The sequence below is a fragment of the Cutaneotrichosporon oleaginosum genome, assembly GCF_008065305.1.
Source record: "Cutaneotrichosporon oleaginosum strain ATCC 20508 chromosome Unknown ATCC20508_contig06, whole genome shotgun sequence".
NCBI lineage: Eukaryota > Fungi > Basidiomycota > Tremellomycetes > Trichosporonales > Trichosporonaceae > Cutaneotrichosporon > Cutaneotrichosporon oleaginosum.
The window spans coordinates 784,079-808,541 of NW_027072175.1; the positions used below are offsets into that span (position 1 = coordinate 784,079).

Consider the following 24,463-nt stretch of genomic DNA (forward strand, 5'->3'; position numbering starts at 1 on the left):
AAAGTTGAAGCAGCCGTGGGAGAATTTGCCATCCGAGGACCACGCGAGAGACGAGTCCAGTCAGCTTTCTGCCAAGGTTCATCAAGTGCCTCGTTCAGGACTTTCAGGTATTAAGATGAAACCTGGCTGTGCTCGGGATGCACTGCATACCGTGCGCCTGACTCGTGTTCCCGCGATATCGCGATTCGCGCGTTCCTCGTCATCCTTTTACTCGCTCTCGTCGACATCAACATCCACAAACACCTTGAACCTTGCTTGCACTCATCATTTCCAACGCTCGCTCCAACACGTCAACCTCGCGCGATCACTATCCGCTCTACTCGCCACCCGATACCGCCGATCCCCTCTCCTCCCTCCCGTCGCGCGTCGTCATCATCATCTTCCACTTCTTCCACGACCGAGCGCAATTCTCGCATTGTTCCTGTCTCTTCCTCTCCTTCCGCTGACGCCGCTCGCCTTTCCTCGCTCGCTGCGAGGCTCACGAGAAGCTCTTTGGCATCACTCCCTCCTACTTCTCCTCCTCCCCTCCTCCCCTCCTCCCCTCCCCCTCGCGCTCGGGACAGCAAGCGTCACTCATCACCTTCTCCACTTCATAACCCGCCGCGATTCTCCTCCTCCCAAGTCCAGTCAACCTCTCTCCCAAGTTTGTAACCACCATGCCTCCTCTTCTGGGAGCCGCAGACTCGTGAGTACTTAACATCTCCTCCCCCTCTCTCGCTCGCACTTACACCAGCTTCAACTCGTCCGCCGCCACCATCAAGGCCGGCAACACCGCCGACTCGTCGCGCGACCGTCGTAACAACCCTTCCTCCTCCAACCCCCTCCGCCCACAGGACAGCGTCGGGCGAGAGTTCGAGGCCTTGATCAACGGGCGCGTCGGCCTCCTCCAGAACGACGACGGCTTCGGCAACGCCGAGCTCCTCTCGCGCTACCTCCGCGAGTCCCACACCCTTCCCGGCGAGATCTCCCTCTCCAATCCTCCCGCTGACACGACGACCTTCAACCCTCTCTCTTTCATCGCGGACCCTGCAGCGCCCGACGTCAACTTCTTCGCCGACTCCGAGTTCGAGACCACCAGCTCGGCATTCGCGTTCCAGCAGCCCGCTCCCTTGCCGCAGACCATCTCCCCAGCTGTCATCTCCGGCCCCTCTGCTGGCTCTTCCGCTTCGCCATTCGAGCGCCCCACGTCGGCCGCCTCTCACAGATCACACCACTCGAACTTCTCGTGCTCGACGACCGAGGGGAGTGGAAGCTACGTCACCACCGACGACGACGGGGACGACGTGATGAACCACACCGCGTCCGCCGCGGCCTCGCCATCGCCTCTCAACGAGATAGGCGCGCTCAACATAAGCTCTTCCACTACTTACTGGAGCGTCGGGCCCTCGAGCGGCGTGCAGACCATCGCGCCAACAGCGCAGGCGCTCGGCTCTAGCGCGCGCAATGCGCCCCCTTCCGCGCCTTCATCCACCGCGAGCTCAAGTCGCCGTCGCTCGCACGCCGTCAGCTTCCCTGAGGAGGAAGATGACAACAAGCGCCAAGCGCGACTTGAGCGTGAGTTCCCACCTTGACCCAACTGACATCAGACCGCCGCTCGATCAACCGCCGCTCGGCGCAGAAGCACCGTCTTCGCCGCAAGGAGGAGCTCGAGGACCTGTCGCGCATGGTTGCCGAGCGCGACAAGCGTATACAGGAGCTCGAGCGTGAACTTGCCGTTGCCAAGGGCAACCTGGAGACACTCATGTCGCTTGTGAAGCGAAACAAGCAGGGTGCATGAGTGGTGGTGGAGAAGGAAGAATTGTGTATCACTTGATGATTGTACTGTTGACAATGTGACCTGTATGGTGGATGTGGGGTGGGGTGGCGGCGGACAGCACTACACACAAGCTGCGGAGCGGGGGCGCCTTCCACCAAGCCATCAAGCATCACAGCGCTCCAATACAAGCTAGACAAGCTACGCAATCCATGGACCAGCCTACACTCACGAGCTTCTAGAACCGGAGAGCCATCTCCCGCCCCTCTCCCACCCGCCCTGTCCTCCTCGCCTCTACTCCCTCTCTACTCCCGTCTACTCGACCTCTACGCCGTTACGCCAATGGCGTTCGATGATACGTCGAATCTGGTGCGTGATGATGAGTGGGTCCACAACAATGTTGTCGCGATTAGGCCCACTCGGATGTCCGCCGCATCCTCGGTCGGGGCACTCGAGGGGCGTGCACATCGTGTCCTCTGTGACAAGGTAGTGCTGGACGCCCGCCGCGATCGCAAGCGGACTGAAGTCGTTCTTAAGTCAGCATCACAATTTGCCACGTTCCCTAGCCGCAACTCACCAGCGAACACGGCTTGGGCTGCAGCTCAAACACACCCTTGCATGGCCCAGGCGTCATCCACAGGCTGTGCGTGAGCCCGTTTCCGTGCACGCCGATCAGGAAGTCGGTGCTGGCCATGTGCGCGACCTGGTCTTCGAACGAGTCGCCGTCGACAAAGTGCAGCAGGCTGAACTCGACGAGACCCTCGTCGTCGAGGCGGATGAGCTCGGCGACGAGCGCGTCGTGCGCCGCATCCGTGAGGCGCCGGTTCGTCTCCTGCCGCGTGAGGTACTTTACGCGTGGGCGGCGCGAGGGGCGCAGTTTCACGCTTCCCCGGTAGTTGCGTAGCACGCGCTGGCGCAGGTTCAGAAGGTAGCCCGGGTGCACGGGCATGCGGAGGACATCGCCCCAGGGCTTCCAGGCGGCGGAGGGGCCGCGGTGCCCCGCCCAGCGGTTGGCGATGACGACGATGGGCATGCGGTACAGCGTGTTGGAGGCGGCGCGCGCGTCCCAGATTGCACGCGACTCGATCGCGATGCCGGGGCTGGATTTTAGCGACGCAGAGTGGGGAGACTCACAACCACTTCTCCATGAAAAAGCGGTTCGCGCCGGCATGGTCCTCCCACTGGGAGTCGTAGTTGAGGTGCGCGGGTGTGTCGTCCAGATCGTACATGTGACGGAAGGAGACGACCTTGAAGTCGTCGAGAACGGCGCCGGCGCGATATCGGTAGTGGCTCCAGATGCGCCATGCGCCGAGGAACGTCTCACCGATCCAGTGGTAGTAGTGTGAAACGACTGTGCATTAGTGGGGGTGGAGGGCGTGCTGATGGGTGGAGGCGGGGGTGGAGAAGGTGGAGATGAGGCACGCACACATGTCGTCGTAGTTCATGAGCTGGTGTCAGATGGAAGGAGGCAAAACAACTCACAAGGGGTGAGGGCAAGTCCTCAGCGGACGAGGTGAGCTCGACGGCGTCCTCGAGGAGGATGCTAGTCCCGAGTTGCCTGTCTTCGCGCACAAAGCCGTTGATGCCTGGCTCGCGGATGGCGAGGATCTTGATCGCCTTATCGGCGGTGGGGACGCCGTCATGCTTGTCTGTGGGCTTGATCGCGATGTGATCGACATTTGGGACGGTCCATGGCTGGTCTGTGACGACGTAGAATGTGTCGTTCTGCCAGTACCTGGGGTTAGGATCGTTAGGAGGGGGGTGTAAGGTGGCGGGGAGGGGAGAAGTGGGGGAGGAGATGAGGGAGTAGATGAGAGCGGCGCAGTGGAGGAAGGAACAGTTTCGGCACGACTCACAAGTTCTCAAACACTGTAAAGCCTGGCTGATGAGCTAGTACAGTGGTGAGCCGCGCTGGGCCAGCATACCCCGTCCACTGTGTCTCTCGGAGGCGGAGGAAGCGGACGTCGAGTGTACGCGGTGTGGCTAGTGTCTCAAAGGTGAGGAAGAGGACTAGTACGACCACGAAGACGTAGCAGAACTGGCGCCGCGATAGACGGCGTGTCATGACGGGGGAGGGGAGAGGGGGGAGAGGGGAGAGAGGGGAGAGAGTCAGGTGAGCGCGAGCGATGAGATGGGAGCAGTGAGTGAGAGAAGAGAGAGAGAGAGAAAGAGAGAGAGAGCAAAGAGGAGCAGTAAAGATCAGCATGCATGCCATGGCGCTGGGGGGCTGCCTTGGCGTGGATTGAATCGACTGGCCGCGCCTGGCACAATGTCGAGGGCAGTGAGGGCTTAGGCCAATTCAGTAGACAAACAAGTGTCAGATCGCAGCGGGAGTATTTCCATCAACGCCGAAGAGACTGTATACTCTTGGTGTTATGCACACTTTGTTTGATATTAGCAGTGCAATGCCAGTTGCAGCTGGGAGCGTGTCGCTGGTAGTGGTCTCGTCGCGATAGATGGATGCTGAGATGGATTGTTCGAGTTGGAGACTGTCACCTTGGAGGAATTGGACGTAGCCACTCAGGGTCGATCTTCAAGACAGAGGCGCCTCCACAGTCCCCGCTGCTCTCCACGATCTCAACCACCAGATTACTCTCTGCCACAGCCACATCGCCGTGCAGTCAAAGACCACGCCAACTCACTCGCTCTAGGCTCCCCCCACGATGCTTGCACGCTACTCACTATGCTGTAAGCACCCTCGGCCTTGACCTCGGCCTCGGCCATGGTCTCCGCTCAACGTAATGCGGCTCCGAGGGCGCCAGCCATGGTGGGAAGAGGAGCCGGAGCCGGCGATGTCGAAGTCGATGTCGAATGAAGTGAGGCAGTTCGCTTCCTTGTTGAAACGAGGCTCTGGCTCCTTGATGGCTCTCGTGTGCGCTCACGATGACCCAGCTGTGAGTTCAGATGTGGACAGAGGATGCAGTCATAGCAGACAGGCGCATGGCGTGAGACGCGTCTCACCTCTCCCCTTCTCCACCACTTGGCCACGGTCCATGAGCCGGATTCGAACCGTCGACCAACAGCAATCACCCATCCCAATCTGATACCGCTGCTTGGCATAGTGGAGGAATGGTATATCCGACGTATTACCCCTGGTCCCGAGCTCTCGATCACTCAACGATCTACGACGGTTCCGAGTTTGACTTCTTGGCAACGACATGATGATGATTATCCTCTTCATCATCCTCCTCTGTTTTGGGTTGCACCTGGTACCTACGTTCCTGCTCCATACCCCCGGTTTCCAGGCCTGCTCCTCTATTTCTCATGATCTCACCCGGACCCGCATCCATGGTAGCAAGCATGGTCTCGGCTGCAAATCATCCGGGCGCGCGGCACGGCTTGCTTTCCGCGCCACTCCACCAACTCACTAACTCTATGCCCCGCAGCAACGCCATGCGCAGCACTCGCATTGCTCGCATCCCTCGCTCCCTCGCATTGCTGCCGACCATTGATTAAGCTTGATACATGAGGCGCGACCGGTCGCGACCGGGCCTACGCATACGCGCGTAGTGATTGGCCATCTCCGGCCCCGATCCGCACCAACCCGCTCCACTCGGCTGATGTCATGACTCTTCCGCAGCCTTCCGCCCAGCTTGCCCCCTAGCCGCGGCTGAGTGTGGCGATTTTTAGCCTGCGCAGGACAATTTCTTTCCCCGACCTCTGATGCGGACCAGTGCGGGATTCATCATATCTGCAGACCGCCAGCGCCGCCGCAGCCCAGGAGCTACCCCCTGCCCCGGCCTCGGGCCTCGGGGACGGCGACGCCTCTGCCTCGCTGCCTCGGGCGGGTGACGCTATCTAGGGTCTGCATGGCAACTGTTTGCTGCATACGGCCGGGGATGACTACCCATATTATATGAACAGAGCGCAAATTCATACCCTCCTCACCCCCCACCTACGGCCCGCCAGCTGCCACCAAACATGAGCGAAATATCGCTACCCAGCGGCAACGCAGCGTTCGCGGATGCGTCGCGCTCGACGGTCGTGAGCACCGCGCCGTCCCGCACTCCCAGTTTCTCGGCCAAGGAACGGAAGACTAGCCCGGCGTCCATCGCCCCCGAAGTCTCGGGGTTTGAAGCAGATCTCAGAGTGAGTCACATGTCACCTACATACCACATGCCGCACCGGCTGACATTAGACCTACCAAGCCGCGCTTGGCGCGCGCGGCATCCCGCCCACCCGCGACCTCTCGCTTGCATGGGACCACCTGTCGATCCGCGGGATCGGCGGCGCGGACGACGTCGTGTTCGCGCCTGATCTCGGGTCAATTTTCATGCCGTGGACCGTGGCCAAGCAGAAGAAGCGGACGGAGCGGCTCGCCGCCGCGCTGCGCGAGAAGCAGCCGGCGCCCGACGCCGACGCCATGAACTACCAGAAGGGCATGCCGGTGCCGAAGAAGGGCGAGCCCGGCCTGCGCAAGGGCGAGCGATACCTCCTCAAAGACTTTTCGGGGCTGCTCAAGCCGGGAGAGATGATGCTCGTCGTCGGCCGCCCAGGATCGGGGTGCACCACGTTCCTCAAGTCCCTCGCGGGGCTAACATCTAGCTATGCGGGCAAGGAGGGCGGCGTGTACTACGGCGCCTTGGAGGCCGGGTCAAAGGCGATGCGGCCACTGCGCGGCGACGTGTCCTTCAACTCGGAGGAGGACTTGCACGACCCCAACCTCCTCGTTGGACGCACGATGGACTTTGCGCTGCGCAACGAGACGCCTGCGGCCGCTGCCCGCCCCCTCGGCGCGGACGGCAAGCCCATCTCCGCGAAGGAGTACCAGGAGAAGACAAAGCTCGACCTCTTGCGCGCGTTCGGCATTGAGCACACTCTCAACACCAAGGTCGGAGACCAGTATGTGCGCGGCGTCTCGGGCGGCGAGCGCAAGCGCGTCTCCCTCGCCGAAGTCCTCACGACCAACGCCCAAATCCAGTGCTGGGACAACGCGACGCGCGGCCTCGACGCGAGCACGGCGCTCGGCTTCGCCCGCGTCTGCCGCACCCTGTGCGACGTCACGAACCGCATCAATGTCGTGTCCCTCTACCAAGCCGGCAACGGCATCTACGACCTCTTCGACAAGGTGACCGTCATCGCCGAAGGCCGGCTACTGTACTACGGGCCGCGCGCCGAGGCGCGCGCCTACTTCGAAGCACTCGGCTTCGAGCACATGGAGGGCGCCAACACGGCCGACTACCTCACGGCCGTGACGGCGCTGAACGAGCGCCAAATCATCCCGGGCTTCGAAGGCCGCGTGCCGTCCACGCCCGCCGAGTTCGCCCGCATCTACCAGAACTCGGACGTTGCGCGGCGCATGCGCGCCGAAGTCGACGCGTACCTCGCCGATACGGCGCGGCGGGATGCCGAGACTGCGAGCGCGCGCGAATGGGACGCCCTCGTCAAAGAAAAGGGCACGATCAAGAGCCTGCCCCAGAAAGTGTCGTTCCTCTCGCAGATCAAGGCCGCAGCCATCAAGGACGCGCAGCAGCGCTGGGGCGACCAGTGGTCGCTGTGGGCGCGCCAAGCGACCACGCTTATTCAGGCCCTGTTCAACGGGTCAGTGTACTACGCGATTCCCAAGACGACCGCGGGCCTCTTCCTCCGCGGCGGCCTCATGTTCATGCTCGTCCTCTTCCCCGTCATCCTGTCGTTTGCGGACGTGCAGTCCGCCTTTGTGGGCCGCTCCGTGCTCGCAAAGCACAAGGCGTACTCGATGTATCGTGCCGGCGCCGTGCTCGCGGCGCAGACGCTCGTCGACCTGCCCATCTTCTTCGTCCAGATCTTCCTCTACGTCCTCGTCTCCTACTTTATGGCCAAGCTCAAGATGGACGGCGGCCTGTTCTGGATCGCCTTCCTCTTCTCCTGGCTCTCCGCGCTCTCAATGACCACCCTCTTCCGCACCATCGGCTACGCCTTCAACACGTACAACGACGCGTCCAAGATATCAGGCACAGTCTTCACCCTCTTCGTCCTGTACGGCGGCTTCGTCGTCTACCAGCCCTCGATGCACCCCTGGTTCAGCTGGATCCGGTGGCTCAACCCGACATACTACGCCCTCGAGCCCCTGCTCTCGGGCGAGCTCGAGAACCTCGACCTCCAGTGCTCGCCGCCCCAGCTCGCCCCCTACGGTCCGGGATACGAGGGTGGCCCGCAGTCGTGCGCCATCGTCGGCAGCACGCCCGACTCGACGATCGTCAGCGGCACGGTGTACGTGCACGAGGCCCTCGAGTTCTTCACCTCGCACCGCTGGCGCAACTTTGGCATCATGATCGCGCTCTGGTTCGGATTCCTTGTTCTTGGCATGATCTTCCTTGAGCGCCTGCCGGCCGCGGGCAGCACCCAGGGCGTGACGCTGTACAAGCGTGGCGGCGGCGGCGCGTTCATCAAGGCGGCCGAAAAGAACGGCACCCTGCCCCGTGACGAGGAGGAGGGCGGCGAGGCCGCCGTCACGTCTGAGAAGCCGCACGGCGGCGCGGGCACGGGCGCTGGCGCTGGCGACACCGAGACCATCGCGTCCGGCGGCACCACGTTTACCTGGAAGGACATCAACTACACTGTGCGCCACGAAGGCAAGGATTTGCAGCTGCTGCGCAACGTCAGCGGGTACTGCAAGGCAGGCACAATTACTGCGCTTATGGGCTCCTCGGGCGCCGGCAAGACGACGCTTATGGACGTGTTGGCTGCGCGCAAGTCGGAGGGCGAGATCACAGGCGAGGTGCTCCTCAACGGCTCGCCGCTGCCCCTCTCGTTCCAGCGCACCACGGGCTACTGCGAGCAGCTGGACGTGCATCTCCCGCAGTCGACGGTGCGCGAGGCACTCGAGTTCTCCGCCCTGCTCCGCCAGCCCCGCCACTACTCGGACAAGGAGAAGCTCGCGTACGTCGACACGATCATTGAGCTCCTCGAGCTCCAGGACCTCGAGGACGCGATCATCGGTGTGCCTGGCGCCGGGCTCGGCGTGGAGCAGCGCAAGCGTCTGACGATTGGCGTCGAGCTCGTCGCCCGCCCCACCCTCCTATTCCTCGACGAGCCGACGTCGGGCCTCGACGGCCAGTCGTCCTTCCTCATCGTGCAGTTCATGCAGAAGCTCGCGGCGGCCGGCCAGTCGATCGTGTGTGTCATCCACCAGCCGTCGGCGGCGCTCTTCGCGGGTTTCGACAACCTCCTCCTCCTCAAGGCTGGCGGGCGCACCGTCTTCTTCGGCGCCGTCAAGGATGTGCCCGACTACTTCTCGCGCAACGGCATCACGTGGCCCAAGGACGTCAACCCCGCCGAGTTCATGATCGACGTCGTGTCCGGCGACCTCAGCAAGGACCGGGACTGGCACGAGGTGTGGCTCTCGAGCCCGGAGCGCGAGCAGATGATGCGCGACATTGATATTGTTAATGAGGAGGCCGCGGCTCTCGCCACGGCCACCGACGAGGACAACCACCGCTTCGCCGCGTCGTTCTGGACCCAGCTCCGTGTCGTCGTCCACCGCTGCAACGTCCAGCTGTACCGCGACACCGAGTACGTCATTAACAAATTTATGCTGCACATCGCGACGGGTCTTATTGTCGGCTTTACATTCTGGAAGATTGACAACTCGTACGCGGGCCTGAAGGACAAGGTGTTCTCGATTTTCCAGTGAGCTCCCTCCCGCTCTGTCCCCGCTAACTCTAGATTCGTCTTCGTGGCCCCCGGTGTCATCGTGCAGACGCAGCCCAAGTTCATCGCCAACCGCGACATCTTTGAGAAGCGCGAGCGCAAGTCGATGCTCTACTCGTGGAAGGTCTTCGTGCTGGGCGAGATTATCGCCGAGTGGCCGTACCTTCTCATCTGCGCCCTCCTCTACTGGGCGACGTGGTATCCTACGAGCGGCTTCTCTCTTGCAGCTGGCGCCGCCGGGCCCGTGTTCCTCACGATGGTGCTGTACGAGTTCCTGTACACGGGCATGGGCCAGTTCATTGCCGCATACGCGCCGAACGCCGTGTTCGCGGCCATGGTCCTCCCGCTCTTCATCTCGATCCTCGTGACCTTTGCCGGCATCATGATCCCCTACCCGGCCATCACGGCGTTCTGGCGCTACTGGCTCTACTACCTCGACCCGTTCACGTACCTCATGCAGGGCCTGCTGACGTTCCCGATCTGGAACGAGCCCGTGCAGTGCAAGAGCTTCGAGTACGGCTACCTCGACCCGCCGGCCGGCCAGACGTGCGGGCAGTACTTTGAGAACTTTTTGCAGTACGCGACGGGGTACGTCAACAACCCGGACGCGACGAGCAACTGCGAGTACTGCGGATACGCCAAGGGGTCCGAGTACCTCGCGTCGATGAACATTACGCGCAAGATCGACGGGTGGCAGGGCGTGCTGATCACGCTCCTCTTCGTCATTACGTCGTACGCCTTCGTCTTCCTCCTCCTCAAGCTGCGGTCCAAGGCGACCAAGACCGCGAGCAAGTAGACCCTATACTGTAGAATACAATAGAGCTTGGTAATGCAGTCACATGTACATTTGTGGCTTGGTATTCAAGCGAGGTAAACTGCTAATTTGGCTTTGAGGGTTGGTATGGTGCGGGTCTGGCCGACGCCGTGCGTGCCAAAGTAGCGCCATTCTCGCTAGCCGCGCGTGCGGTGGTGTGCGCGGTGTGCGGCGTGTGCAGCGCGGCGCGTGTGCGGACGTGCATCGCTTAGACATAGCATCTCCGGATCGCACGGACGAAGCGAGCGGTGCGAGGTGCGGAAAGAAGCTCGCGCCAACCCCCGCGTCGCCACCGAGTCAGTGGCGCGCGCCACCAGCCGTGCATCCTGGCCCGTTGGCCGCCTGCGAGCATATATCATTGGGGTGTGAGGCCCTCATCTCAGCCTCAACCATTTTAGGCCTTGGCAGCTTAGCCAGCGTCGCCAGCTTTCGAGTTCTACCCCGCTCGCCCGCCCCTCGCAGAGCCCCGCACTTGCGTCGGGAAACAATCCGTCGATCTTCGCTGTCGTGTCAGGCTCCGCAACTTTTGCTCGCTATAGATACACCCAGTGCGTGTCTGCGCTCTACTACGCCTCGCAGCTAGGCCGCTCTCGTACGTCCCGCGCCCAGCACCTTGACACCGCGCGTCAGTTGAACAACGCGCCTACTTTCTGCTCCACCGCCCACGATGTCAACCTCCTCGAGCCCCACCAGCCCCACGACGTCGAGCCCGCCCGCCTCCCCCTCGCCCACCGCGTCCTCGCCCACGCTCCTCGGCATCCTCGCGGACATCAGCAGGCGGCACGATCCCTCGCGTCCCCCGCTCGCCGCGCCCCCACACCCGCCCCTCGCCGCGCCCCATCCCATCCACCCCTTCCCCCTCCCGAGCGAACCCATCGACAGGGGGCTACACGCGTGATCGAAGGCGCGTAGCGGGCGTCGGGCGTCGAGCGTCGAGCGTCGAGCCCCGCCGCGGCGGACACGGGTGTCACATGCTAGTGTGTACGATAGATGTATGATTGTCAGATGACCATTACATTCCTCCCATTCCGCTCGGACGCGATCTGCGTCCGGCCCCCGAGTGAATCTTGCGATAAATATACACTGCCTCGCTACCTCTTCCACCTCTCCACCTCTCCACCTCTTCGCCTCTTCACCTCTGCACCATGAAAGGTGAGCCCTCCCCGCGCCGCCCGCGCCGCCCGCGCCGCCTAACGCAGTCCTCCTGCACCTGAAAAACGAGATGACGATGACGCCGCTGCCCCTCCGCACGGGCTGGAAAATCATGACGGTGACCAAGGCGAACACGTTCGTCGGGGACGCAGTGGGGACCGGCGCGAGCGCGTACGTCTCCGTCGCGATGCCGGGGGGCTGGCAGCGGTTCGGTGCGTTCCTTCTTCCCCTGTCGCTGACGCCAGAGGGCCAAATCTACTTTGAAGGCACGATGGCGGGGCGCGACGGCGGCTTTGTGATCGCTGCTACGCGCGGACGCATGGGCGAGCGCGTCACGGCCGAGTGGGAGATCGTGCCCGAAAGCGGGACGGGGGCGCTCGCGGGCGTCTCGGGACGGGGCGCGTATCTCGCCTTCCCGCCGTTCGAGGAGGGCAAGTGCGAGATGGAGGTGGAGTTTGCGTAGATTTGTTTGGTTCGGCGGCAGAAGATTCGTAGCTGTGTCAAGTCATTCGCACCAGTCCGCGGCTCGCTCGCGTGTTAGGATGCATTGCTCGAGGTATCGTGTCATGCATGGGAAGCATTATCCGGCAGATGGATTGGCCCACCCAACTGACAGGTGACATCCGTGCTCGCCGACAAGTGCTCACCGCAGCGTCTGGGATCTCGCTGGAGCAGCACGGTCTCCGCTCCGACATAATCGACTCGACCGATTGACGCCGAGCACTCCCCCCGCCGTTCCCTCCCGCGGCTCTCGCCAACTCGCCTACTTCCCTCTCCACCCTCCAGCTCGACGCACGTGACTGCTGCCCACCTGAGATGCTCGACGGCGAATGTCAGTGGGAGGCCGCTTGTCCAGGCTCTGAGCACCTCCGCCCCATCGCCCTCCTGCCCACACAACCAACGTACGCCTACTTGCGATACGTATCGCGCTGGAATTTGAACGCCACTGGAGTCAGCCCGCCCTCCGCGCGACTCACGCTGCAGCACGCCGCGGTCAAAGTGGCTCCTGAATCCGCGCCGGTGCGAGTAGTCCCACTGCTTGCGCACGATGCGGAACGCGACGTCCTCGTACGGCGGGCCCGCGCGGAACACGAGCAGCTCCGTGTCCTCGTCTGCGGTGCGCACGCGCTCGTACGTCGGCGGTGTGCTCTTGTCGATGAGGTCGGGGTAGAACACGTGGAAGCGGTACCCCATAACGACCTTGGGTGGGGGGTTTTCCTTGCTTCGGTCAGCTTGCTCTCGCCCGCCTTCGCCCGCCGTCGCCCAACTCACTCATAATGCCCCTTGTTGTAGCTCGTCCACTCGTACCCCGTATGCACGCGGTTGTAGTACCGCGGCTTGCGGGGGCGGTACTTGTCGCCCCAAGCGTACGAGGCCGGGAGGCCGTCGGCGAGGTCGACGTCGTCGCCCATGTCTTCGAGGTCGTCGTCGGCCGTCTCGGCCGCGATGCGCGCGCGCCAGTGCCGCGCGTTCGCCTCGTCCGTGTCCGCGACGTCCTGCACGGGCGGCGCGTATCCTGCCGCCGAGACTCTGCGGCGCGCGGCATACAGCGCGGCGAAGTAGTCGGCGGCCGCGACGACGGGGAGGTCGCCGCCTCCGGGCGGCGGGGACATGGATGCGTCGTATTCTTCCACTTGGTCCTCTTCCTCCTCCTCCTCCTCCTCCTGCCACTCCGGATCGAGATCAGCCTCGCCATCACTCTCCTCTGCGTCGGCCATCTCGGCCTGTGCGCGCGCAGCCTCCGCCCGCTGCCGCTTGCGGAAAAGCTCGAGGCGGTTCTTGAGCACGGTCTCGTGGATCGCGTTCAGGCGCACCACGGCTTTCTGCACCTCGATCTTGCGGAGCACGAGGCGCCAAAAGTCGTCCGCGGCGCCCATCGCGCGCGTCTTGGCCTCGAGCTCGTCGAGGCGGCGCCACGACAGGCCCTCGACGATGCGCCGCGCCTCATCCTCGACCTGCGCGTCGTGGGCACGCGCGGGCTCGCGCAACCCCCGCAAATGGTGGGCGCAGAGCACGGCCATGGCGTCCCAAAATGCGAGGTTTGTCGGGGCGCGCTCGAGCGAGCGGTACATTGCGATGTCGGCCTCGAGCTCGGTCATATCTTCCAACGAGAGGTTCTGCGTCAGCCCGCCCCACCTAGACATACCTCGAAGATCTTGTAGGGCTCGTCGATTTCGAAGGCGTCGACCCACGCCCACTCGTCGTCGTCGTCGTCGGCTTCGGCTTCGGCTTCGGCTTGGCGCAGCACGCTCGCGGCCGACCGGCCGGCGCTCGCGAACCGCAAGTTGATAGCGAGAAAGTCGATGGCTTTGGCGCGCTGCTCGCGCAGCCGGATGGCGGCCCGCCGCCGGCTCTGCTCGAGCAAGAACGCGTCTTCGCGCGCGACCCAGCCGGCCATCGCGGCGTCGTCGGCGTCGCGCCGCGCACGCCCCGCCTCCTCCTCCCGCAGCGCGCGCTCCACCTCCCGCTCCGCCCGTTTCTGCTGCAGCTTGGCGAGCTCGGCCTCGGCTTCGCGCCGCCGCGCCGCGTCCCGCCGCGCCACCTCTTCGGGGGTCATGCCGAGCGCCTTCTCCTTCTCCCGCTTCTTGTGCCACTCGAACTTGCCCGTGTCGGCGTAGTGCAGGGCGAGGGTAGCCGAGGTGGAGGTGGAGGTGGACGTGGAGGGGTCGCGGCGCGGAGAGCGTGAGCTGGTGTCAGCGACAAAAGGTAGGAAACTCACTCTCGGCGCCGGGCGCGCCGCGCGTCTTTCTCCCGCCGCCGCCGATCGCGGTCGCGGTCGCGGTCGTCGTCCCTTTGCTCGCGCTTCTCGCGCCGCTCTTCGCGCTCGCGATCCCGCTCCCGCTCGCGGCGCCGCTGCCGCTCGTCGTCGCGCGAGCGGTCGCGGTGGCGTTCGCGCTCCCGCCGCTCGTCGTCGCGCGAGCGGTCGCGGTGGCGTTCGCGCTCCCGCCGCTCGTCGCGTGCCGCGCTGTCCCGCCGGCGCCGGGTGTCAATCTCCCGCGCCTCTGCGTCCTGCATGTCCGGTCCTGTCATGGTATGGGTGGTGCGTAATTCTCTCGGTGGCAAGTGGAGGTATATTGCGGAGATCATGTCCGTCTCCACGCGGTCTGCCCCACTCGACTATGGACGCTGCCGAGCCTCGGCACTGCCAGACCTCCGCTCCCCTCCTTGCCCACCCCCTCGCCCCGCCTCTCGTCAGCCATAAGCTGAATTGATATCAGAATAGCTGAATAGCTTTCATCTCAGAGATCTAAAGGCGAGATCTGTATCCCTCACGGCGCGGAAATGCACGGCGTGCGCCGTGGCTGACGCGGCCGTGCAAGCGAGCGTGGATCTGAGATCGTGGCGTGGCAGTGCCACATTTGCCCTGCCGGAATGCGAGAGTGCAGGAGATCTGTTGGCGGAGAATGAGTGGGGGAGATAGAGAAGGGGGGGGGGGGGGGGGGGGACAGAGAGAAAAAGAAAAGACAAGCCCTGGCCTGGTCTGAGCGATGTGGCCGGTGCGGTGCGTGGCGTTGTGGCGAGCATTGCGTACGCGTCCGCAGACGGGCCGCGCAGAGCTCAATGCGTGATCGACGAGGCTCGGATCACCGGACCGACTGTTCAGGACTCGGGAGACGTGTGCGCGGCCCATGCCATGCCACCAGCCATGGATCCGATGGATCATGGATCACGGAATCCATTCCTCGGAGGCACGGACGCGTCTGCGGCCCTTGTCTCGGCGATCCGGGCGCGGGTGCAAAGCAAAGTGGGCACATGCTCGCGGCGCGTCAGCGTCAGTTCTGAGACGCCCCTGCGCCTCCGCCGTGCCCCCCCCCCGTCCCTCCAGCCTCCCCCCACCCCCATGTGTCCGTGTCGTGTGTCCGTGCGAAACGCCACCGTCCGCCGCGGCCTCGGCCCTACTCTGTCCGACGGGCACAGACGGTGGCCCCGATCTCAGTGTCACCTGATGCGACGAGATCGCAGACAAGTGCCGCAAGGAGAAAAGAAGCAGGTGTGTGCCTGCCCATCTCGCCGTGCAGATGCCAATCTGCCAATCTGCCAAAGGCAGTAGTCACTCGGAATGGTGCCTTGGGTGCGGTGCGGAATAGTGGCTGCTTTGGAGGGCGGCATGCGGTGAGCCGCATGTATGCATGAACCAGGAACGCGCCAGAGGGCGAGAGGGGTGTCAATTGGACAAGTTAGAAGGAAGAGGAGGAGGAGGAGGAGAGAGGCGACCGATAATTTGGATTCGAATCGAGAGCCGATTGTGCGCTGTGGCCAGGGCCCTTGGTTGTTGTGCCCTGCGGCCTCGGGCAGAGAGCAGCGCCTGAACCACGGCGATGGAAGCTTTTCCCTTGAAGAGTAGCCAAGGTTCAAGGTAAGAGGACTATACCTCCGTACTATTACCCCTGAGAATCAAGTGCGCCCTTGCACGTCATTGCGATCTCATTTCACCCCGGTCATTGCCCCGTCAACCTTGGTCAACCCTCGTCAACCCTCGTCAACCCTCGTCAACCCTCATGCAGCACCCACGCCACCCAACGCCCCCTCCGCCTCGTCCTTCCTTGCCCAATCCCCCCCCCCCCCACCCAAGGCCTCCAACACCCCCCCCCCCCCCCCTCTGCCACGGCCACCTCGCTTCGACACATCGGCGCTCCTCTTTTCCCCTTGGCTTGAACCTACACCTGACATGACGCCAGCTTTGGCCATGGCGGCCAGCTTGACCACCTGCTGGTTGGCAGCCGGCAGCTGGCAGATGGCAGCTGGCAGATGGCAGCTGACTCTTTGATGGCGTCGAGCTACCTCGCGGTGTGATCGTTGAGGAGGCGTCCGCGCGTTCGTAAGCCGCAGGGGTTGATTGCGAGGCAAGGAGGAGGGAAATTCAGAAATGGAAACGAAAAGGGGTTACCATGGCACCATGGGACCTTGATTGAGCAAAGAGCGGAGAGAACAACAAGAGAAGAAACTGAGAGCATGAGAGATGAAAGAGATCAAAAGTAAAGAGTTAGGACTCTGGTGGCCATTGCCGCCTCGGCTGTAGCGCCCTCGGCGCCTCCACCTCCCTCCACCTCCCTCCACCGCTCATCACCGTTGGCCGCTTGATCAACCCTTAGGAGACAAAACCCTCTACGCAATCCTCCTGAACAAGGCATACCCTTGGCTCGTCTGCACCATCATCGCCGCCGCCCATCATCAGCTGTGTCATCTACTGCACTAGTCGGCGGTCAGACGGTGACCACTCTGAATTGTGCAACCTCTCGCTCTACTCTGCACTCTACACTCTGCACTCTGGTGCCTCTGGAGCCTCTGGAATCATCGACCACCCTCCTCTTCTTCGCTCTCTCTCTCCCACAAGCATTCCTCCCACCGGCCACCATATTCATCATCATCATCAATCCATCGCAATCCACTGGCGCGTGTCTTGCACATTCCCACCCATAATACATTCATACATTCGTCCAACATTCCAAGTCCCCATCTCTCGCGCGATTCCAATCCACTGGGTCGAATCAACGGCATCGGCATCACACATAGGTCGGCCCAAGACCAAAAGCTAAGCATCGGTCAGTGGCAAGAAGTGAGGAGGAGCCAGTGCCCTTCAACAGCCCTTCGCATTTTCCTCGGCCAAACCTGTGCTCTCCCTCCCTCCCTCCAGCCCTCCACCCAGCCACCCCCCCCCCAGGTGACCCCCGCACGCACCTTTTGCATTGCCTTTGCATTCTCTCCTTCTCTCCCTCCCTCTCACTTTTGCCCCGCATCCCTTAGCTCTCCACAGGCCACAGACCACAACCCCGTCGCTCCTCGCGCCCTCGCTATCCACCTACCTGGTCTCCGCCCCTCCCTTATTATACACAAAAGCCTCACTCCATCTCCATCTCAATCTCCATCGCCATCGCCATCGCCATCCACATCCACTTCCGCTTCTACATCATCATCATCATTCTCCACCACCCACTCACTCCTCCATACCTCGACCATCCCTCATCCCCCATTACCAACCCTCACCCCCAACTCCCCCCCCAACACGTGCCGTGCCACGGAATCATCTGCCCCTCGTGCTACACCAACTCTCCAAGAGTTCACCATTAGCTTTGCAATCCGCGCGCCATCACACCCCCTCCCCCCCTTCAACTCCCCCGCATTCCCAACCTCCTCCCTCTCTCTCAACCCCCACACGGCCCGCGGGTGTGTAACAACATCCACCAAACACTCGGTGGCGACTCGCCTTGCTCCCCCCTACAACAGTCGACATTGCACCACCAACCTCCGTCGTCTACCCCTCCCACCCAGGAGGAGTGACATTCGATCCATCCACAAACTTGACGAGGCAGGCCGACTTTTACAGTAGTGAGTCTCAGTGCGGCGTTCCGGGGAAAATAGCATTTTATTACACGCTAGCAACGGACGGAGCAATGGCGCAATTATAATAATGCTCAAGACTCTTCGAGTTCTATTGAAAGCCCGATAGCATTCCCCGTCCCTACCTACCCACGCTACCCACAATCTCACACCGCTGACACTTGTCCCCCATCTTCTTTCCATTCCTCTCTTCGTCTCATCCCAGTTCCGACTCCTCGCAACCCCCATTCCTCATTCCATCCATACCATCGTCAATCCTCTCGTCACTCGGACACGCTAGAACGCAAACCAAACACCTCCCCGACTCCCCCACCCAGGATGCCCCCACCGGCACCGCCTCTAGACTCGGCGGGGGGGCACCCCATCTGCTCGCCAGAAACACTCTACACCTTTGTCGTCGGCAGAGCTCCAGGTCCAGAGCTGGGTTACCCCGCCGAACGAGGCGATGTGCACGGACAGGTGGCGGGGTCACTACTCCCGGATGACCCCGTCGCACTGGCTGACCAAGTGGATGACCGCGACGGAGGAGGCGCAGGCGGCGCATCTGCTCGAGCAAAGAAGCGACGCAAGGTTCAACGACGTTCAAAGGTCTCTGAGATCTGGTTCCCAAGAGCTGAACTGGCTTTCTGTACCTGTGAGTCGCCCTTTCCCTCTCCCCCGATGATTATCCACTTGTACCCCTCCACCACCACATCGTCGTCATCTCCCATCGCCCTTGTCTTTTTCCATCCATCGCCCCTTGACATACAACTCAATCTCCCCCATCCCCATCCCTCCCCCCCCCCTCCTCCTTGTATTCCTTGCGCCTCCCTTGGTCATGGACTTGGCCTATGGAGTCACGCCCGTCCATCTATATCACCGGCGGGGTGTGACCTCGGTGCAGTGACGTCTTGTTGCTCGAATTTGCTCCGTTCCACAAAACATCTTGTTCTTCCTCCTCGGCTAGCTCCACTGTTACCCACTGTATCCACTACCCTTGTCCCGCACGCGCGCACACGCACACGCACGCTTTCGAGAACGCACTGACCACCTCTCTACAGGTGTCACCGCTATCCCTCCAAACGGTCGCACAAAGATCAAGTTCTTTGGCCGCCCACTCGGACGCAACGAACTCATCGCTGCTATCTGCACCCTAGCGACACACCGTCTCTACAATCGCAAACAGATATCTAGTCACAGCCAGGTCCTCAAGGACAAGGTTCCCGCACAGTGTGAGTCACTTTTCTACCGCCCTTGACGCCACCCGCCCCGGGTCACACGCCCCCCAAACTGTCAATGCCAGCTGACATTCGCACAGTCAAAGAGATCTTCACTTTTGAAGACAAGGCGCGTGGTCAAGATGAGCCCTCGGAAAGTTCGACTGCAAATGTCATCGAGACGTACCAGTTTCCCGACATTATCTACTCCATCATCAACTATCCTCTAGGCACAGACCTCGCTAATGCGCCCAAGCCGTCATGGCTTCTTGATCTCGAAGCTGGGGTTAGCGATAGCCAAGCCCCACCCATGGACCCCTCTACGCCCCGTGCCTACAACTACTGGAACGCCCCACCGTCCTCTGAATACGGCTCGTATTATAATCGTTCCGGCGGCGGCCCGAGCTACAGCAAGGGCAAAGATCGAGAAGGTCGCACCATCAGTGGCAGTGATCCGTACTATCAGCAGTACTCGCCGCAACAAGGCCCCATTCGTCAGAGCTCTGCGCCGTACCCACCGCCGCACGCTCTTCCGCCGCTCCCACTTCCGCGGGACCTCGAGCCTGGTCAAGGTGACGCCCTCGGATCTGGGCGGTTTAGCTACTCGCAAGGGTCATCCCGCTCGCGTATGGGTAATGGCGGATGGGACGACCACGCCCGCTCCCCGACATCGACCTCATCATATGACGCACAGCAGTCACAAGGCTCTGGCGTGTCACCGCGCCAACCGTCCGGAGCGCCCTGGTCGGACGTCAAGCCTCAGCTGTCAAACGCTGATCTCACACTGCCGCCGTTGCAGGAAGTGCCGAGCCCAACGTACGACTGGAAGGAGAGGTCGCCTCTGTACCCTGAACCAAAGTGGGGTGCAACTTCCGCTCAGTCGGCTGTGCGGAGTGCACTGTCGCCTCTTCCTTCGTTCGGTTCAGTAGCCAGCCAATCTGGTGGTTACTCTGGCGGCCCAGGCGGCTGGGCGGCAGACCCACCTTACTGGGACAGCACGTCCGCCATTCGTGGTACGAACCGCAACAACTCGATCCCTCACGTGCCCTCCTTCACCCCTTTGTCGATCGAGGTCACGGCCGATTCACGCAACGGTTCCGTCTCGCTCACCGCATCCGAGCCCCTGGCTAATGGAAGCTCCATGCCTCTCGACAACCTCTTGGCTGGCCGGTACTCGTTCCTCCTCCAGATGGCGCAGACGCCGGGTGTCACGATTCCTGTGTACCACATCGATGTTCCAGTGACCATTCCGCCCAACGACCCGTCTCGCGAATTCCTACTGGACAGCATCAATGACATTGGCCTCGATATTGTTCTTCACTCTCTCAACGAAGTGAGCGGTTTGGCTGTCACAACAGACGTCAACTGGCAAAGCGCGTACGGCCCGAACCGTCAGCCCAGGGTCGTCACGCCTCTCCGAGCTCTCGGTGCTCCAGGGGAGACGGCTGCGTCTGTGCGCATGCCTCGGCTAGCCGAACTCTACAATGCGCTCCTGCAAAACCTGAGAACATCGTATTACAACGCCTCCCTCAGCGACGTCGGCTTGCCTGGCACCGACATTGTTCAGCGCATTGTTCGTGAAGGTGGCGATGACCCGCGTGGCTCTTTCGACCCCCAGCTTCTACCTATGGGTAGCGATTGGTCGAGTGCCTTGTGCATCTTGGTTTACTCGCTCCGCATTGCCGATGGCTCGACGCCGTACGTCATCACGGCGCGCGAAATCGACTTTTCGGCACGGTACGAACCTGTGTCTGACCAACACCTTGCCGCGCATATTCTCGCGTCCGAAGAGCAAAAGCAGAGCACGTACGACTGGCTCGGTTGAGCAGTGCACGGTGTTCGTTCTGCGTGTTCCGCGGTGCGTCCGGTCGCTTCTCACACAGACATCGCTAGTGCAATGTTGCCCTCGCGCACAGGAGTAGGGTGGACGCAGCCGAGCAACACGCCCACGCAGCTCAATATACACGAGGCCTGCTTGGCGTGCATCTCTTCGGCTGCCACACCGCCACCTCACTCAGAACCCAACTAGGGGCAGTGGACAGTTTTCACCTCCATAGCCCACGTATATCAGCTTAACCTCGAAGGCGGCGCGTAGCGTGTCCCGCCCGTTCTGTTCCGGATCCTCGCCTAATGGCTAGCTACCACTTGTATCGGTCCCGTAGTGATTGTCTTGTTGCTCGATGGATGTGGTGGTTGAGCGGTTGTAAGTGCACATGCACAGCGTGCACGCCGTGCGCAACAATAGATCTCTCTGCCATATGGTCCGAAACATGTTCCGGCCACGCTGGGGCGCTTAGGCCTAGTGTGAGCAGTCGCGCACAGAGACTCCTTCAGACACCATCTCTCGAACCCACTCGCTCAGACCCGACCCTCTCGCAAAGACTCACATCGTGACGGCACGTGAACCGACGTCAGAGTGCGTCACTGTCCTCGTCACCGTTCCCGTTCCTGTTCCTGTTCCTCTGTCAGCTGTCAAGCCGTCATCCGCAGAAACTGGTCCAGGCCCAACGCCCGTGCTCGCATACATGATCCGTGTCCACCCCCACCCCCGCCGACGCGCACCTCGCAAGCAAACGTGCATCTATCGCGCTACAACACACCAGCACGAGTGCCGGTGGATGGGAGGGTGACAACAATCCTAGGTGACACAGTCGGGCCCAAAAATACACCGGACTAGACGTCCAGGAAGTCGACATTGGAGAAGAGGACGGCGTCGCGGCCGCGCTGCACGGGCATTGTGGGCGCCGGGGCCGGGGCCGGCGCAGGCACTGGCGCTGTGGGCGCGGCGCGGGCCGTCGGCGTTGGCACGCCCGCGCGCTGTGGTACAGGCCATGTGCCCATGCGCGGACCGGGGGGCTTCGGGGCGCCGACGCCAACGGGGACGCCGGTCACGACGCCGGGGCGCCCGTTGATCGCCAGGTTCGCCGAGGCCGTGGGGCGCTGTGGCACGCTGTATGGCGCGGCGCTCGCGCGCGCGGCGGGGGCCCCGCCGGCGTTGGCGTTCGGGATCGGCGCACCGTTGTTCCGCGGCTGCTGCGACCGGTCGCGCTTCGGCATCGGCGGGTGGTGGACCGGCTGCGGATGCGTGCCGTTCGCCAGCATGCGCAGGCCGTACTCGCCGTGCTCGCCCGTGTTCAAGTAGTGGTACTTGAGGCCGTTCATCTGGCGGTAACGCTTGTCGCACCCGGCGCCGACGGCGCACACGTATGGACGCGCACGCTGCTCCGCCTCCTCGAGCGTAAGGCCGTTGTCGATCGCGTCGTGGATGGCAAAGTCGCACTGGCCCTTGGCGAGGTGATACTTGAGACCGTTGCTCTGCTTGTATGCCTTGTTACACCCGGGATTCGGGCAGCGCCATGCCTTGTGTGTGGTGAAGAGGGACGGCGGAGGGAGGGGCGTGTCAGCCGCTCGAGCATCCGGCGCCTTTGCACCAGGCGGCGGGGGAGGCGGGGCCTCACCTCCGGCCACGACGTCCTTTTTGTCGGTATTCTCCTCTCCCTCCTTTTTGACATCGGCGGCGGCGGCGGCGGCGGCGGCAGGTGCGGCGGGCACAGCTGTCGCGCCGTTCGCCACAGGGGCGGCGGCACCGTTGGTGGCCACGGGGGCCGGGACGGCGGCAGCGCCGGCAGGTGTACCGACAGTGCCCTCGCGGCGGCCGACAACGGCAGAGGCCTGGGGAAGGCCCATGGCGGGGACCTTTGTGAAAAGAACACTCGGGGCCACGGCAATGGGCCCTGGGGGTTTGTTGGGGTCCTCGAGACCAGCGCGGCCAGCGACAACCTCGTTGAAGGCGCGGTCGAAGCGCTGGCGACCTCCAAGAGGCTTGCCTCCGTTGAAGCCACCACGGACCGCTGAGGCGAACTTGGGTACTCCAGATGAAAGGTCGACAACGTTGCCGCCATCTGTCCCAAGAGCGCCGGGGAGCACCGAAGAGGCATCATTGTTGGTAGGGGATTTGAGCCACTCGGAGAGTTTGAGCCCATTGGCCGTGCTGGAGTCGTTGGAGGTCGCCGTCTCGGCGCGGGGCGCGGTCGAGTTGGTCGGGGTGAGCGGATAGTTGGGGACGGGCCGAGGAGAAGTTGAAGAGCGTGTAGAGTTTGTGGTGGAAGGGACATTGTATGGGTCGGTTTCGAGATCGAGGTCCATGCCCATGACAAGAGGGGAGAACATTCCTCCATCGTTGTGAGGTTCGGGGTCGTCTTGGTGGTCGTTTGGGTTCTCCTCGACGTGCTCGGTGAGAGCGTGGAGGCCGACAAACTTGCTGCCACAGCATTGATAGACCTCCTCCGACTCCTTGTTCCGGCCGACGCTGGTGCTGAGCATTCTCTCGAGCTGGCTACGCTTGTATGAGCCCATGTAGGAGCCATAGTTGGGGTCCCTCAGCGAGGTCGAGGCGAGGGAAGAGGAGAGCATAGCGGGGCTGTAGTTTTCCAAGCCCTTGGCCGCCTCCGCGTATGACCGGCCTCCTCGGTAGGAGCCGGCGAGGTTGAATGCGGCGGACGAGGTGGCAAATGAGCCGTCCATGTTGATGGACTGGCCAAATGGCATTTGTGCCGAGTCAAAGAGGCGTGGTGAGCCACTGCCGCCGGAGTCAGCGCCCGTACACACAGGGCTTCGGGTCCGAGCGGACGAGGAGTCGCTCGCTCGCACCCGAAGTGGACTCACCCGTCATAGAACATGTTCCCGTAGGAGCCTTGGCGGAAAGAGCGTCCGTTTGAGTTTCCAAAACTAACTCCGGACATGTTGATGGCGTTTGAATTACCAAAGCTGACGCCGGACATGGCGGCGCCGAATGACATGGGGGAGCCTCCTCGCCCAGAGTAGGAGGGGAGACGGAAGGCAGTGGAAGTAGACATTTTACGGACCGAGGGCCGGGAGGGGTTTGCAGGTGCCGGCATGGGCTGGGGTCGTTGCCCCGTCGAAGTGGACATTGTAGAGGGGGGGGGAGGAGGGAGAGGGGAGGCTGTGTACGGTGGTGGCTTGGATGATAATGTGTCGAGTACAGCAAAGCGAGAGAGAGAGATAGAGAGAGGGCGGGGAGTGGCCAACAAACAATAACAATGAGGGGGTTGACGAAGATGAGAGATGCAGGAGGGCCGCTTGCGAGGCGAAAGTAACGGGGGGCCGGAGCCTGGAAAGGGGGGGATTCCGACTTTTGTGGGCGTGCCACGGGCTTGGCGGGCTACGACTCTACGGGGGGGTGTGCGGGATGCGGGGTGCGCCGAGCAGAGCAGAGCAGAGCAGCGCAGCGCAGAGAAAGAGAAAGAGAGGCACGAGGGGCGGGTGGATGCGTGGGTGTGCGCGAGACGAGTGTCGGTGCGTGGTGGTGCGTCGTCGTCGCTTTGGGCTTGATAAGACGAAACGGGCACGGTTGAACGCGGCGCGACTACACAGAGAGGGATGTGTGTATGCGTAGTGTGTGAGGGAGGGTTGTTTTTGAGAGAGAGAGAGAGGGAGAGAACTAGAAGAGGAGGAGGAGGAGGACGTTGAGGAGGACGAGGATGATGATGAGGATGAGTGGAGCTGAGAGAGAAAGTCGAGAGAGAGAGAGAGACAACTCCCCCCAGCCACTCTTCC

General features: G+C 62.4%; 7 protein-coding genes across 7 annotated transcripts; 4 read left to right on the top strand and 3 right to left on the bottom strand.

The window, feature by feature from the left end:
* Positions 1 to 656: 656 nt before the first annotated feature.
* On the top strand, positions 657 to 1,777 carry COLE_06742 (uncharacterized protein; the record flags this gene model as incomplete). The annotated part of the gene is made up of 3 exons (XM_018422775.2): positions 657 to 685; positions 734 to 1,554; positions 1,587 to 1,777. The coding sequence occupies 3 exons, from the start codon at positions 657 to 659 to the stop codon at positions 1,775 to 1,777; spliced, it is 1,041 nt and encodes a 346-aa protein (XP_018279853.1).
* Positions 1,778 to 2,068: 291 nt separating this feature from the next.
* Positions 2,069 to 3,818, bottom strand: COLE_06743 (uncharacterized protein; the record flags this gene model as incomplete). The annotated part of the gene is made up of 6 exons (XM_018426571.2): positions 2,069 to 2,284; positions 2,331 to 2,853; positions 2,888 to 3,104; positions 3,180 to 3,201; positions 3,236 to 3,488; positions 3,610 to 3,818. The coding sequence occupies 6 exons, from the start codon at positions 3,816 to 3,818 to the stop codon at positions 2,069 to 2,071; spliced, it is 1,440 nt and encodes a 479-aa protein (XP_018279852.1).
* A 1,856-nt stretch (positions 3,819 to 5,674) lies between these two features.
* Positions 5,675 to 10,181, top strand: COLE_06744 (uncharacterized protein; the record flags this gene model as incomplete). The annotated part of the gene is made up of 3 exons (XM_018420775.2): positions 5,675 to 5,842; positions 5,892 to 9,364; positions 9,401 to 10,181. The coding sequence occupies 3 exons, from the start codon at positions 5,675 to 5,677 to the stop codon at positions 10,179 to 10,181; spliced, it is 4,422 nt and encodes a 1,473-aa protein (XP_018279851.1).
* A 1,240-nt stretch (positions 10,182 to 11,421) lies between these two features.
* COLE_06745 (uncharacterized protein) lies at positions 11,422 to 11,814 on the top strand (the record flags this gene model as incomplete). Its single annotated transcript, XM_018422774.2, has 2 exons — positions 11,422 to 11,563; positions 11,597 to 11,814. 2 exons carry the CDS (start codon positions 11,422 to 11,424, stop codon positions 11,812 to 11,814), a joined length of 360 nt encoding a protein of 119 aa, XP_018279850.2.
* Positions 11,815 to 12,259: 445 nt separating this feature from the next.
* COLE_06746 (uncharacterized protein) lies at positions 12,260 to 14,381 on the bottom strand (the record flags this gene model as incomplete). The annotated part of the gene is made up of 5 exons (XM_065626499.1): positions 12,260 to 12,297; positions 12,329 to 12,573; positions 12,624 to 13,455; positions 13,488 to 14,038; positions 14,071 to 14,381. The coding sequence occupies 5 exons, from the start codon at positions 14,379 to 14,381 to the stop codon at positions 12,260 to 12,262; spliced, it is 1,977 nt and encodes a 658-aa protein (XP_065482193.1).
* Positions 14,382 to 18,965: 4,584 nt separating this feature from the next.
* Positions 18,966 to 20,711, top strand: COLE_06747 (uncharacterized protein; the record flags this gene model as incomplete). The annotated part of the gene is made up of 1 exon (XM_018425656.1): positions 18,966 to 20,711. The coding sequence occupies one exon, from the start codon at positions 18,966 to 18,968 to the stop codon at positions 20,709 to 20,711; it is 1,746 nt and encodes a 581-aa protein (XP_018274954.1).
* Positions 20,712 to 21,559: 848 nt separating this feature from the next.
* Positions 21,560 to 23,685, bottom strand: COLE_06748 (uncharacterized protein; the record flags this gene model as incomplete). The annotated part of the gene is made up of 2 exons (XM_018425655.1): positions 21,560 to 23,465; positions 23,552 to 23,685. 2 exons carry the CDS (start codon positions 23,683 to 23,685, stop codon positions 21,560 to 21,562), a joined length of 2,040 nt encoding a protein of 679 aa, XP_018274953.1.
* Between the last annotated feature and the right edge of the window lie 778 nt (positions 23,686 to 24,463).